Genomic DNA, 14859 nt, shown 5'->3' with positions numbered 1-14859 from the left:
GAGCGACGACAATTGGCCGAGTGTAGATTCTGTAGTCTGAAAATAGTCACAACGGTCGAGAGACGAGCAGCGATAGAGGATGGAAAGTCGGATGGAATATCGAGCGAGAGACGGATTGACGATAGCGAACGCAACAGTGCGGGGACGACGAGTTAATAATTTTACGAGAGGGCAGAGCTGAATGTGTGCTTTGTCTCTGCGACCCGTTACCTGGAGGTGCGACGGGGGGCCCCTAGGCGAGCTGGGATATGGTGGATCAACGCAGGCATGCCGTAGCGGAAGATCGAGAATCAATGGCCGTACGACGTGTGATGCACGCTTACCGGGTACGATTCGCAGAAGACGCTTCACAAACTGCAGGATCTAGCAAGAGCCCCGACATCTGCGCATATTGGTGCTGACTCGGAAGCGTCATACTGTAAGAACGTGAGGCAGGGGACACGATGAACGTGTTCTAGCGCCACTAACGGAGAAGCCTGAAAGAGGCGGCGTGTGTAGGGATGCGCCTGTCATTGTTTTGATGCTGCGGCTAGGCCTCATCTCTCACGCGTTGTTTGTATTTCTTCTTTTGGCGAAGCATAACATGGCAACTTCGGCCTCGGCCGTCTTCATCTGAGCATGATGCTGAGCCACGATGCGCTCAGGAGGGCAATACGGAGGTTTCACCGGTCGATAGCGTGGTGCTCTGCAGTGGCCGAGGGCACTGCATATCGATACACCTCGCAGACGACGGCGGTTGTACACCGTCTGCATGTTCTGTGCTCAGGTGCTCAGGCCGCTGTTTGGGATAGCCCTGAAACAGGACGTCGCCTCTCACGTTTGCCGGCGAGTCGTGTGGCCGTGAAACAAACAGGCGAATGCGTGGGAGCCCCGGCTTGGCGACAATCAGGGCCGACTACGTGTCATCGGCTTCGACTGTTGCATCCATGCGTGCGCACTTGTCGATGAGTCGGGCTGTTGCTGCGTGCCGTCGCGAACCTGAGTGAACGAACGCTAGCTGGGTCGGAGATTGGGTATTGCGTCAGTGATGGAAGTTAAGAAGCCTCATCCGCGAGAAAGCCCTGTCGGAGTGCGTGGCCGGTGGCGCACTTCATTTGCAGCGGGTGCCGTGAACGGCCGGCTGACTGGACAGGCAGGGCTCGATCGTGAAGATTGAGATTGAGGTTGGAGTCTTGAAGATGATGCATGCTGTCATGTACGAAGGGAAGCGCCCAGGGTCCAGCAGGTGGCCTACTCTATGCGGCAATATCGCAGAAGCTTCACGTACATCATGACTCTTGCATTTAAAGCCTAGTGATACCGTGTGTAGCTTCACATCAACACTTGATTAGCAAGAACCTGTCTAGCCATCACACTCTTTCGCAGTTGAGAACCGCTGTGGCGCCGATGTGGCGCTACTGTGGCGCATGGCGCCAAGCATTTGCGGAGCCTCGCTCGACGCAGCAAGCTCGCTCACGACAGAGTCTCTGCCTGCCTAACACAACGCCGTTCCATTGCTTTCTAAAGGCAAACGCCCAGATCGCCTGTAGCTTGCAGCCTGCCCGCCCTCACTGCGACCACCTCCTCGCACCATATTAATACTGAGAGGTCCCTTCTCGACCCCGCCTTGCCTCCACCACCCCGCTCCAGCTTCAACCATCCTCGCAGATACCGCCGCAAAGATGAAGATCACTTTCAAGGTAGATCCGCCTCGCGACATTTTTCTGTCGCCATCACTCACACACCCCAGGACCTCAAGCAGAACAAGTTCGTCATCGAGGCCGAGCCGTCGGAAACGGTACCTACACCCGCCACCGCGCGCCATCACGTCAACGCCCAGCTAACTCTGCGACCAGATCGGCGAACTGAAGGCCAAGATCCAGGCGGACAAGGGCTGGGAGGTGCCCCAGCAGAAGCTCATCTACTCCGGTGAGCTTGCCCCGCGGCATCATGGCGACGGCAGTGGCTGACAAGGCGAATAGGCAAGATCCTTCAAGATGCCAACACAGTAGAGTCGTACAGCATCGAGGAGAAGGGCTTCATCGTGTGCATGGTCTCCAAGGTCCGCGCTGCTAGCTACTGCCACCACAGATGGTCCTGGCTAATCAAGACCGCAGCCCAAAGCCCCCGCCGCATCGTCAAGTAAAGCTCCCCCTTCCACACCAGCCCCAGCTGCTGCTCAGACCCCAGCTGCTCCCGCCGCACCAGCCCCATTATCCGCGGTCTCACAGAATGCGCCCGCTACGCCCTCGCCCGCGCCGGCTACACAGGCGACTGGACGTAACTTCGATGACCCCTCCGCCCTGACCATGGGCAACGAGCGCGAGGCGGCTGTGGCCAACATGGAGAGCATGGGTTTCGCGAGGGCCGACATCGATGCTGCCATGCGCGCCGCCTTCTTCAACCCCGACCGCGCGGTCGAGTACCTCCTTACCGTAAGACACTGGGTACTCTATCCACCTTGGGCAGTATCTGACAATTTCTAGGGTATTCCTGACAGCGCACGTCAAGAGCAGGCACAAGCCGCACAGGCAAATGCACCGAGTTCACCTACGCCTGCGGCCGGTGGCAACACAGGTGCTACCGCTGCACCCTCTGGCGGAGACGAGCCGATCAACCTATTCGAAGCTGCTGCACGAGAGTCGCGCGTCAGCGCGGCGGTTCTGGAGGTGCTGCCCGCTCAGGTGCTACTGGTGCTGCCGCTGGAGCAGGCGGTGCCACTGCGCTCAACGCTAACAGTCTCGAGTTCTTGCGCAACAACCCTCAATTTCAGCAGCTACGACAGGTTGTACAACAGCAGCCGCAAATGCTTGAGCCCATCCTCCAGCAGGTCGGCGCAGGGAACCCACAATTGGCCCAGATGATTGCAGCAAACCCGGAGCAGTTCCTGCAATTGCTTGCCGAGGACGCTGACGACGATGCGCCCTTACCTCCTGGTACCCAAGCCATCTCTGTGACCGAGGACGAGCGCGAGGCTATTGAGCGCCTGTGTCGTCTCGGCTTCGAGCGCGACATTGTCATCCAGGCCTACTTTGCGTGCGACAAGAACGAGGCAGCTAGCTGCCAACTTCCTCTTCGACCAGCCCGACGAAGAGGAGTAGAGCGTTTTTCCCCGTGCGACGGCTGTGCGACACCACCATCCCGTACCTGCATACTCTTCGTCGATTGTCACCATGTCGATGTCACCGTTTCATGACGAATTATTGAATGACTGGTCTTCTATGCCATGCACATGATCTGGTTGGCTTACAGCTGCTGAAGCGTGGAGGCGGACACTTGTGCTTTCTTTACGATATCATGATACCTTCCAATTTGGGAACGCGAGAGTCGGGCTGCGATTAGCTCGGTATGAGCTTGCGCGTGGGCGAGTGATACATAGCTCATCAATGAAAAGAATATCCCCAAGACTGACTGGTACAATTGGACTGCGAGTTAATCCCTTTGTATGAGGTAAGCGCTAGCAGCTTGTGTGCCGGAGCTCGAGTGTTGTTTGCTTGCTTGCTGTGAATGACCATTGTTGTCTGCCCGTCGACATTTTTGCCATGAGACCTGCGAATCCCTTTCTTACAGTCCAACGCCCAAGGCTCCTAATTATCATGCTTTTGACACGTCTCAACACTAGACGTTGAACCATCGACATCACCTCATCTGTTTTCGTTCTCGCATAATCAAGGACAGGAAACATTTCTTCAGGATATAGCTCATAGACGCAAATGGGATGCGGTGTGGTAGCTGTAAAAGCATCCCACATCACACATGACTTTTATGCATTTGATCAGTTTTGACATGACTTTTTGCGGAAAGATGTAGTGAAAAAGTACATTTCTACTACGTCTCGAAAAGGGTATGTTTGATCTGAGTATACACAGATACAGAAAGAAACATTGTCTTTTATATCTCCTCAGCACCCGCCTTCCTCTTGCGACTCCTCTTCTTCTTCTTTTTCTCGCCTTCAATGACGTTGCTCCCATCAATCTCCATCGGCTCGCCCGCTCCTCCATCCAGCACCTCAAACCCTCCTTTGGGTCCGTCTTCATCCCCAAAAGTCTCTTTCCTCCACTGCCTTAGCCGCGCCTTCTTACTCAGATGCTTCTTGTCCTTTTTCTTCTTATCCGGATCTCTGAATGCAGCGAGCTTCTTCAGCCCGGCGAATTCGTTCAGCTGCTTGTCATCAGCTAGCAAAATATCGCGGGCCGTAAGACCAAAGGTCGTAGGTGAAGTTTCGCGGTAGCGGAAGCGCGTGGGTGCTTTTGGTTTCGCAGCGAGGGCGGCTTCGTATTCAAGGTTGGAGGCGACGAGGTTTTCGATCAAGCGGCGGTCGCGGCGAGCAGCGGATTTGGCGTCGGCACGTTCTTGTTTGCGCTTCTTGGACGACTTTGATTTGCTGGTGGATTCTTCGTCTTCAGCGCCGGCGTCCAAATCCTCTTCGTCGGAGGATAGGGTAATATCGGGGCGCTCCTCCTCATCGTCCTTGAAGTCGGGGATCAGGTCTTTGATGTCGATGTCGTCGTCGAACTTGGGCTTCTTGGGCTTCTTCTTTTTGCTCTTGGACCTTTCGTCATCGCTTCCTGAGCCAGCGTCGCGCGCCTCGTAGTAAGACTCGCCGAAGCGCTTCTGCATCTCTGCGTCCCACTGGTCGTCGGACCAGTCTGCTTCGAGCACGTCTTTCCACTCTTCAATCTTGAAGTCGCGCCCACTCAGGCCTCCGATCTTACGGATCTGCTGTACCTTTTGCTCCATCTCCTCGATCTTCAGCTTCCGTAGTCGCGCTAGGTCCTGCTCCTTCTCGCGCCTTTCGGCCTCACGTTTCGCTCTTGCAGCCTCACGTGCTTTGCGTCTACCAGTCGCGTCGTCGCGGCGAACTGTGGTGCTTGCGACAGCGTCACGCGCATATGTCATGATCTTCTCGTTCGCGCCAGAAGTGTCCTCGAAGTACAGGTTGTATGAGTTTTCCCACTCGTCAGCTGCAGCATCCTCAGAGGAGTCGTCGTCTTCGAGTGGCTGGAAACGGGCCTTGTCGGTTGGCACCCATGCGCGCGAGGCCATGAAGTTGGAGAGGAATGTCTCAGGGTCTTTGTCGGCGTGCAAAACATCCATAGTAGTGATCTTGACGCGATCTTTCTTTGAAGATGCTGGCTTCGGCTTCGCGACGAGGAAGTCGTCACCCTCGCCATCCTCCTCGGCAGCTGCGTGCATTTCCTTGACAAGGTTCTGCCTTACTTCTTCCTGCTCCTGGGCATATGTCCTTGGTGGCGCATCCTCATCGTCATTTTCAGGCAAGTTACCTTCGAGCAGGTTCTTAGTGTGATATTGCCTCAGTGTCATAGTCTGCTCCTTCTCTCCCTCGTCCTTGCTGTCGTCGTCCTCTTCGAGCTCGCGATAGAACTTCACTTCCTTGTTGTAGATGGCGGGATCCTTTGCGCGCAGGGCTTGGAGGGTGGCATTGACTTCGTCGTCGAGCGTCTCGTCGAGCAGTTCGGCAGCGTCATCCTCCTCTACGCCTTCCTCAGAATCTTCCGAGTCATCCTCGGGGAGCTTGGAATGCTTTGCTCTTGCCATATTTCTCCTCGACTTTGAGGTGTTAGTGACAGAATGGATTCTTTGCGCGCACGTGATACATACGTCTGTGTTTCTCCTCGCGCTTCTTGTTGTACTCGAAGCGCTTCGCATACTCATCGTTGACTTTCAGCGTCACGCCGCCGTCCTCTGCGTCCGAGTTGTCGCTGTCGTCGAGCAGCTTTGCCTTCTTGGTTGGGCGTGAACTTTCTTTTTGCAGAGCAAAGGGGTCGTCGTTCAAGAGGTGGCGCTTGCCGCCGTTGGTGGCCTGCTTATCCTTTGTCCGCGGCATTTCTGTGGTTCAAGCAGGTGCAATTCGCAAAGTCGGCAGGTGCGACTGGAACAAAAATTTAGGAAGCCGCGGCCGCCAAGATTTCGCGTGGGCCCCGGACCCTGACGTCGACCCGGGGATGACGGCGCAACGCCGCAATCGTCCATCTTCGAGACAGTGAGGCGTGAAAGAGCAGTGCAAGACATGCTTATGCTCACTTGAGCTTTCACTACGATGTATATCATACGTACATAATCTTCCTCATTCCTGTAGATAGCCCTTTCCCTAGCATTGCACACAACAAAAATGGCCGACGAGACTGCACTGCAGCCCGCACTAGAGCCCGTCGAGAGGCCGCTGGCGCTGATGTAAGTTGGGACGAAGCACGAAGACATGCCACGACTACTAACACCAGTCCAGCCCCGTTGTGATCAAAGAAGCGGCCCTCGACTCGCCCACGTTCCGCGCGACCGCCGTCCACTTTGGCGACCAGATCGAGCTGATAGAGCGATGGCTCGACAACTATGTCCGCACGGCATCCAAGCTCACCGCCGAGCTGAACAATGTGCAAACACTCGTAGACGCATACATACAAGCCTCGCATCCTCCATTGCAGCTGTCCGAAGCTGTCCTCGACCATGACTACACCGTTCTGGCGCTGAAACGGTTCGGAGAGGGGGCACGTGAGTTCTGGAACAGCACCATACGGAGCATGAAGAGGGCGGAGAGCACTGTCTGCGAGCCAATACGAGCATTCCTGTCCAACGACCTGCGCATGCTCAAGGAGGCGCGCAAGAACCTCGACTCGACCCAGCGCATCTTCGACGGAGCCATTGCGCGATACGCGGGGCAGGTCAAGGCCAAGGAGCCGTCTTCACTGCGAGAAGATGCCTTCCAGCTGCATGAGGCGAGGCGGGCCTACCTCACCGCCAGCATGAACTTTTGTGTCATGGCTCCCCAGGTCAGATTGACCCTCGATAAGATCCTGGTCAAGGTGGTCAACGAGCAATGGCGCGATATGCGCGTCGCAAGAGAGACGTCGACCAAGGTCCTGGCTACCTGGACGTCGGATGTGGAGCGTGTGCGTGGCTGGAGCAAGGAGATGGAGAACGGCGAGCGCGTCTTCAAGCGAGAGCTACACCTGGCGCGGCAGCAAGTAGAGCACGCAGCCGAAGTCGCTGCCCGCCCGTCGCGAGAGCTCGAAACATATGCCGCATCGACCGTCCCATATCTCGGCACCCAGCCATCCTCAGCCAACATCCAGTCGCCCGCCAAACCAAACTTTGGTAGCGAAAAGGCAGAGAAGCAGGGCTGGCTCTTCCAGCGCACCATCACCGGCAAGCCTGCGCGCACATACTGGGTTAGGAGGTGGTTCTTCGTCAAGGACGGTATCTTTGGCTGGCTCACACAGGGCACGCGGTCAGGCGCAGTTGAGGAGTCGGAGAAGATCGGCGTCTTACTGTGCGGTATTCGCCCAGCATTCCAAGAAGAGCGAAGGTTCTGCTTCGAAGTGAAGACAAAAGACACGACTATCCTCCTGCAAGCCGAGACGCAGGGCGACATCACCGAATGGATATCATCTTTCGAGGTGGCCAAGCGCAAAGCTCTGGAGGCCACTTCAAGAGAAGCATCCAGCGCTCTGGGCTCCATTGACGCTGCTTTCTCCATCAGCCCCCCTGTCGCGCCCGAGTTTGCTGCAAAGACCTCAGATGGCCATGCAGCCCATCCAAGTGACGACATCGGCAGCATAGATCGCACCGAAACCCTTGCCCTCCCTAGTAATGATGCTGCCCGTGGTAGCTTCGACGTCCCTCGACGTAACACAACGGTTGAACCGGGGAGCGAGAGCAGTCGTGCCAGGATCATGGAGAAGCTTGACCTGACGCGAAAGTCTGCAGTAAGCCCTCAGCTGAGTGGCAACCCCTCTTCAGCATCTGGTGGCATTGCTAGCCTCATCTCTGCAAGTCTTGCCTCAGCTAGTCATAACATCGTACAGGTTGGACAGATATCAGCTCCTGCACCTGGGCTTCCAGATACGCGACTTGTCATGGGCCAGACTTTGCCTTACACCAGTCTGGCTCCGTCCACCCTTGCAAGCCCGCCCGCACCAACCAACCTCAGTAAAGCTGCGGTTGCTGTGAGTGGAGAGCGCGGACTGGGCATCGGCCGATCAGGTAACATGCCTGGTGGATTGATGGCCAATTTGTGGGGCTCTGTGAACTGGGGATATGTCGACCTCTTGTCCCGCGATGAGGGCAAGTCTGGTCCCCCAAGTCCACTCGAACCTTCACCGGTGCTTGAACCAACCAAAGACCAGACCGAAATTGAAGCCAAACCTGGAGAGTCAGCTATTGTAACACATCGCAAGTCTACGAGTATGGGAGGTCTCGTGCCAACACAGAGTCGAAATGCCGTCAGTGTGGACGAGTTTCCAATGCAGTACCCTCCCGCACTTCGCATGCAAGATGCCCAATTCCGCATCCTATTCCCAACAGTTCCGCGTGACGAAAAGGTCGTGTTGGTGTTCCGCGCTGTTTGGAATCCCACCGAGCAACAAGAGTTTCCGGGCCGCGTCTATGTCACTTCCAAAAATGTCTACTTTTACAGTAATCATCTCGGACTTGTGCTTATCACTGGTATCAGCATGGCATCCATCGACGAAGTGACCGCAGCTCCTGGCAAAGATTGTGACTTCCTGTTCTTCCACTTCAAGTCCGGAGCACGAGAGGATGGCGCTACCAGGCTTACCGTCAAGACCTTCTTGGAGCCACTGAAGCTCCTTCTGCGGCGACTGAATTTTCTGGTCAAGAATGCTACCACAGGAGAGCATAACCTCGAAGACACTATCAAGAGGCTCATCAAGCTCGAAACAGATGACAACCAACCGTCAGAGGGCGATGATGGCTGGGAAGAAATCTCGCCCGACACGCCTGTGGATCCAGGTTACGGCGGAAAGAACATCAAGACCAGTCTTCGTATTGATGGCAACCTTTTTGGACCCACCGGAGCGGGCGCTGCGAAGACTGCCACAAAATTCAAGTTGCCGTCACACCCTGTGGTCTTCACGCCATCTGGCATGACCCAGGTTGCTGTCGAGAAAGAGTACGACATCAGCGCCAAAGGGCTCTTCCACATCCTCTTTGGCGATAAGAGCGCAGTGTTCCAGCTGCTATACAGAGAACGATGGGCGCAACGTGTTGTTCAGGGCCCATGGGTAACAAAAGATAAAGCCCTGCAACGGCGAGATTTCGAGTACGAGATCATACAGTCGGGCAAGAACGAGCGTACTGTCATCAACGACTATCAGGTTATTGAAGTCCTGAATGACCATTTGTGCTACGTCGTCACGGACAAGAAGACGCCCTGGTACCTGCCCGGCAACGAACGCTTCGTCCTGCATAGCAAAATTGTCATCACACACGTTCACAAAGCGCGCTGCAAGCTTTCGATCTATTCGAAGATAGACTGGAAACGCAACCCACGCTTTGCAAAGAAGCTCATTGAGCGCCAGGGCCTACAAGACATGGAGCTTGAGGCACAAGATCTTGTTGACGTTGTCAACGATCAGATCGCGCGCTTAGGGCACAACAGAACCACTGCCAAGGTTACCAATATATTTGGCTTGCTGGGTGTACAAGCGCAAGCAGTACAGATGACAGCACAAGACATACCACCACCAAATCGACCCCGCAAATTCAAGCTGCGACCACAGACTACTGGGTCGTTCATTGCACAATACATTGGAAATATCATCATCAGCATAGTATCAACAGTGATGAGTTGGATATTAGCCGCATTCGCTGGCCTCGCCAACGTCATCTCAGCTCACAAGTTGCTCGTTGTACTTCTAGTCTTGAGCGGCGGCGCAAACTTCATCTACACATCAAAAGAAGGGTGGGTATCCTGGAACGAACGAGCCGCCGTCAGATACATGTCGCGGCTGGGCGTCAGCCCGTCCACCAGCATGACGCGCTCAGTCTACCTGAGCGACATCGAGCAATCCTTTCCTCAACCCCAACAATACAAGCATCGGAGTGTCAATACCGCCCGGTAGCAGTATTGACAACAAATGGTACGCCCTCTCCCCCTCTCACTAATTCCCACCACTAACACCCCCAGCCACCAAACATTCACCCACCTCCTCCACAACCCCTCCACCTCATCATCCCTCAACTCGCCCCTGAAATCCTCCTCACACAGCACACGTCGCCTGCACCGCACGCGGCAGAATCTCGGCTCGCATCGCCACGACCTGCTCGTCGCGCTGCGTGTGGTCAATCGCATTGAGAAGGAGGTCGTCGAAGCCGAGTATGAGAATTGGCTGCTGGATGAGACAGATAAGTGCGAGCGCGTGGGCGCGGTAATTGGGGATGGGGGGAAGAAGGGTGAGAAGGCGGTCGAGGCGTGGGTTAAGGGGTATTGTGGGGATTGTAGGAGGAGTCTGACGGGGGTGAGGGAGGGGCGGCGGGGTTTGATGTGAGGTGGGACGAAGTAATCAATACAGACAATGAGAGTGTGGATTTGGGTGATTTGCTTGTGCTTGTTGCGTGTTGTATTTCATCGTGGTTGCTGCGCGTGGTGGACGAGCATTTTGGGAACCGGGTGCATACATTATCTCCATCAGTGAGACGTGAGCTTCTGTTTTGTATTCATCACCCACCTGCGGGATTTTTGGTGTTCACCTTTCAAGTGATGGTTCGCGGTGTGGTGTGCACTTACCCAGGTTGTGTTACAGCAAACACGGGAACCACGCCGCCTTGTTGAGCGCGGCTGCTTATGTTGCCTATATGAGATAGGGTCACTTGGAAAAGATTGTGATACCAAACATAATACTGTCACCGATGCGCTGTATCTCCTACAAGGGCCTCAGAACGCAACGTGTTTCTCAAAGCCCGCACTTGCCAAACATGGCAGGCACGAATATTACCTCTCACCTTGCAAAGTCTTCGGCCAAAATACCAGCCCAGCTTATTTCTGAATTGATTGGGGCTTGTACTTGCTCTCACCTGCTCTAGCGCAGTGGGTCCCTCTCCAGTCCGAACCAAACTTTTGACAACCAAGAGGCTGGCACATTCAACCTCACCTCCTCCGCCACACATTTGACTCGCTAGATCAAACCAACAACAGCTTGACATAGACTTCGACATGAGGGATCCGACCGACAACAAGGCGCTGAAGTGCGAGCTGAAAGGTGACGCCATTGTCATCAACGACGATCTGCGCATCTCGTTCCAGCGCACCATCCGCGTCCCAGACAATCACCAGACATCATTCCTGCCGCCCAATCTAGGTTCCTTCCCGCTTAAGCCTGTCTCGAGGTATCAAAAGGAGCTAGGCACTGCGATGACGGCCAAGGGTGGTGTGTTCTTGCCCATGTACCGTGAGTAAATCCAGAGTGAGGAGCATTGGGTTTCTTACTGACACAGCACAGAGTCAGAGGCCATGTGGATCAACTTCAAGTCGAGCGGTACCCATAATTACATGATCAAGATCTATGTTGGCGGCGTCAACGCCATCTCCGGAGAATATGCCGTAGAAGATGCGAGCACCAAGTTACGACGTCAGCAAACGATGGCGCGCCACAGCCATGATAGCGCTCTGGCATATGCTTTTCAAGACTACATTATCGTGCCTGGTCAACTGTGGCTCGATGGCATCGCTGACTCCAACGGCACCGTTCGTCAATTCGTCGCCATGCCATTCGGCAGTGGGCACTCGATTGAGTCTCAGATCACAGGTAAGGACGCTGCAGGAGGCATCCAATTCGAAGTCGTTCCCTATGAGCCACGCCCGTCATTCAGCTTCGCACTACTTCCTGCTCCAAGACCAATGGGTTACACCGAGGGCAAGCACGTCATCTTCGTGAAGACTCTCACCGGCAAAACAATCACACTGAGAGCCCACAGGGAAGATACTGTCGAAGTCATCAAGTGTCGCATCGAGGACAAAGAAGGTATTCCCTGGAACCAGATGCGGCTCATCTTTGCTGGAAAGCAGCTTGAGGATGGCAGGACTATCGCTCATTACAAGATCCTATACGAGGGTACTGTCCACGTCGTTCTCAGGCTTCTTGGCGCCGGTGTGGAACCGGTTCACGAAATGACCGTTGCAGCCGGTGGCAAGATTCACCAAGTCATTGAGGAGGATCACCTAGGCGATGGTACGTTCATCCCAATACGTCCACACAGTCCACGTTCCACATTTTCTCGACCTGTACACACAATGCTTACATGCTAAAACTTGGTTTAGATTGGCTCCCAGGCCGCACCACTGTCTTCAACGCGCAGGTTCTCAACTCTGCCGCATATCGTTCCGTCACTGGCGTAGCTCCCCCCACCGAGCCCATCGATGCCGCGACCTACGCGAGGAACGGCCTACCTTTCTTCAAGATGTATGAAGACACCGGAGCGGCATCCACGGCAACTTCAGCGCAGTCAAGTCTGTTGCCGCCATCGATAAGACCAAGGAGAAGGGTGTCGATCCAAGGACTGTCCGCATCTCATCCTCTGTTGGCATCATCAACCCCAATGGTCCGCTTAGTCGCTTCCGTACCGCCCGTGACCTCGAGAAGGAGTATAGTGGTTACCACGTCGCTCAGTTCTGAACTTACTGTAGGGGCATGCTAGGGGTGAAGGAGATGAATCAAGTACTCCATGGTAAACAGCTAATATAAGTGAAGAGGTTGCACAACATTGACTTTCGATGATGTGAAACGTGGGAAGGATTGTAGATACGCTCTATACACTCCAGAATGAATGAGGCATAGACTACAAGGCCACAACATTTGATTCTTATCTTCCGTTATGTCCAATTCAAACGTGACGTGCGTGTGAAGATGTCGTGACAAACGGGCCCTGCACGTTGAGCGTAAACACTACGCCCTACTCACACACTTCAACTATTATCGACAACCCCTTTTTGTTCCTAGTCACAGGTCAAGTAATTCCTTATTCTTCTAAATCAGTTCGGAATCTGAGGAATCCCGTTCCTAGAACATCCTCTTGCTCTTGATGGTGGACGCGCGCACCTGCGCTGGGCAAACGACCAAGATATCTCTTTTATCGTCTTCTTCACCTAGTTTCACTCCTGAGAACCAGCACATTGTCACAACTTCCCTACTCGTACCTTTACTTGCCATCTTAAATACCTACCATCACCGCCTACTGCACTTGACATGGCCAAAGTCAAGCGACAGCAACTCTCCAAGGAATTCGAAGTCATTTCCGAAGACTAGCCGTGGCGCGTCGAGGTCTTCGAGCACTGGTCCGAGATACAGATCTACTTCGCCTCTGGAGTCGACCCCCTTGTGTTCTATATTTGCATCACGGCCGAGAAGGGTATGAGATGAATGTCGTTTCCTGCGCATCTGCCACTCAAGCTGACCACACTGCGCGAGCAAGACTACCTCAGAGACGGAATGGGCCATATTGCTGATGTTCACAAGGCACGGAATACCCTCAGGCCACATCGTTGAATACCACAGATTGCTAACTACATGACTGGCTTCCTCCTGGCACACTCATCATAGTCCCACTTCATCTGGCAAGATAGTATATCGAGAGTCACCTGGCTACATCTTCGTCAGCGATTGTGCACATCTGACTGGAGTCGCGGAGACTACATAGAGTTGTCGGGGTGAAAGAAGCGAGTAGGCACTTGCACATCTGTCCAATAACTAGGTTCTGTCCACACTTACCGCTCTTCATGCCCCCAAGCCCTTCAATTATCTAGACATTATTCTCAGCTGACAAAACAGGCGTCAAGCAGCGACATGTATTCCTCTATCGAGCCATGCGCCGCTATCGACCCTAGTCCATTTTAGCGAACACCTTCCTCTCTAGGCTGCTACCGAATGCAAAGTACCTGGGCGCATCCTCTCCTCTGCTGCCGCGGTTGAGAGGAAGTGACTGTAATGGTGGTGCGCGAATAAGTCCTATTTTTCCATGTCACTGCAACTGCAATAGGAAAATAAGCGAATCTAGTATCCTTCAATGACCTGGTATTGTGGAAATTTGCGCGCTCAAAGTCCATGCAAGTCTTCCACACCCTGGGGCCGTGCGCCCCCCCCCCCTAAACTGCGCTCAGCCTTGCATCGTGGGGGCGGAAATCAATGATCTACAGGTCGAGATCGCAGAATTTGGGGCTGTAAAGTCCCCAGCTATTTTCCGTCTGGTCTTTTCGTCGTTCCTTTCTGACATTGTGTCTTTTGATCCTTTGATCCTATGTTGCGCCTACCGAAAATGCGGTTCCTATTTTCGCTGAGCGTCGCTTTGTGCTGTGTTTTCCGCGTTCGAGATTCGCCAGGGTATGTCGATTATTCTGGGATCAGATCAAAAATGGATATTAGATCGGACGCGTCCTTGGGAAATGTGCTGATTGTGGTATTGCAGCACCGCTCAATTTGACGACAATAGCACCGTGGGATCCAACGCCGACTGAGGATCCAGGGTTTGTGAGGACTTCGTCACAGTCGCGACAGCTTAGGCCGCACCCGGAGGTTTCTGTGCCTGGATTTGAAACGACTGTAGGTCGAGATGGGCCCGTTGCAACAACGACTCTGCTACCGCCCCCGGACATTGGGTCCATTATCCAGTCTTTTTTGACGACCGCTCTACCTGCTATACCTGTTCCAACTGTCCATTTTGAACAGTCCGCGTCTGGTTGGACAGCAGCATCACCACGTCCTGGCGCCCCCAGTAGTGCTGCTGGACCCCATTTCGAAGTATCAACAGGTAGCTTTGGGACACCCGACTGTTCGACAAGGTGATGACGGGCCGCAAGTTACGAGAGGAGGACCAGGAGCAACTGTTCCTCCATATGTGCCGATACCGGTAGTGACTGCACCGCCTGCGATTACTCAAGGCGGACTCATATTCCAGCCTGTGCCTGTGACGAGTGTCAGAGTCACGACCATCGATGGGAAGCCGACTACAATCGATGCAATCGTGAACTATGAGGTCGTCGTCGGGAGTCGCTCGAAGGCGATCACCCATGATCTCGATGGGAAGAGCTTTGCTCTCACGAAAGAGGCTGGGCTGCAAAAGAAACCGTCT

The 14859-nt window shown here is 54.3% G+C and overlaps 4 protein-coding genes across 4 annotated transcripts; 3 read left to right on the top strand and 1 right to left on the bottom strand.

Moving 5' to 3' along the window:
• Positions 1-1661: 1661 nt before the first annotated feature.
• SNOG_01337 (hypothetical protein) lies at positions 1662-3379 on the top strand (the record flags this gene model as incomplete). The annotated part of the gene is made up of 7 exons (XM_001791927.1): positions 1662-1679; positions 1730-1777; positions 1836-1908; positions 1962-2041; positions 2163-2414; positions 2466-2612; positions 2633-3379. 7 exons carry the CDS (start codon positions 1662-1664, stop codon positions 3173-3175), a joined length of 1161 nt encoding a protein of 386 aa, XP_001791979.1. The 3' UTR covers positions 3176-3379.
• A 491-nt stretch (positions 3380-3870) lies between these two features.
• On the bottom strand, positions 3871-5827 carry SNOG_01336 (hypothetical protein; the record flags this gene model as incomplete). The annotated part of the gene is made up of 2 exons (XM_001791926.1): positions 3871-5528; positions 5602-5827. The coding sequence occupies 2 exons, from the start codon at positions 5825-5827 to the stop codon at positions 3871-3873; spliced, it is 1884 nt and encodes a 627-aa protein (XP_001791978.1).
• Positions 5828-6112: 285 nt separating this feature from the next.
• Positions 6113-10286, top strand: SNOG_01335 (hypothetical protein; the record flags this gene model as incomplete). Its single annotated transcript, XM_001791925.1, has 3 exons — positions 6113-6174; positions 6227-9700; positions 10007-10286. 3 exons carry the CDS (start codon positions 6113-6115, stop codon positions 10284-10286), a joined length of 3816 nt encoding a protein of 1271 aa, XP_001791977.1.
• Positions 10287-10951: 665 nt separating this feature from the next.
• SNOG_01334 (hypothetical protein) lies at positions 10952-12410 on the top strand (the record flags this gene model as incomplete). Its single annotated transcript, XM_001791924.1, has 4 exons — positions 10952-11186; positions 11238-11966; positions 12068-12164; positions 12206-12410. The coding sequence occupies 4 exons, from the start codon at positions 10952-10954 to the stop codon at positions 12408-12410; spliced, it is 1266 nt and encodes a 421-aa protein (XP_001791976.1).
• Positions 12411-14859: the final 2449 nt, after the last annotated feature.

This window comes from Parastagonospora nodorum, assembly GCF_000146915.1.
Source record: "Parastagonospora nodorum SN15 chromosome Unknown scaffold_2, whole genome shotgun sequence".
Taxonomy (NCBI): Eukaryota; Fungi; Ascomycota; class Dothideomycetes; order Pleosporales; family Phaeosphaeriaceae; genus Parastagonospora; species Parastagonospora nodorum.
The sequence above is the reverse complement of the archived record's forward strand: the minus strand, read 5'-3'. Positions and strand labels throughout refer to the sequence as shown.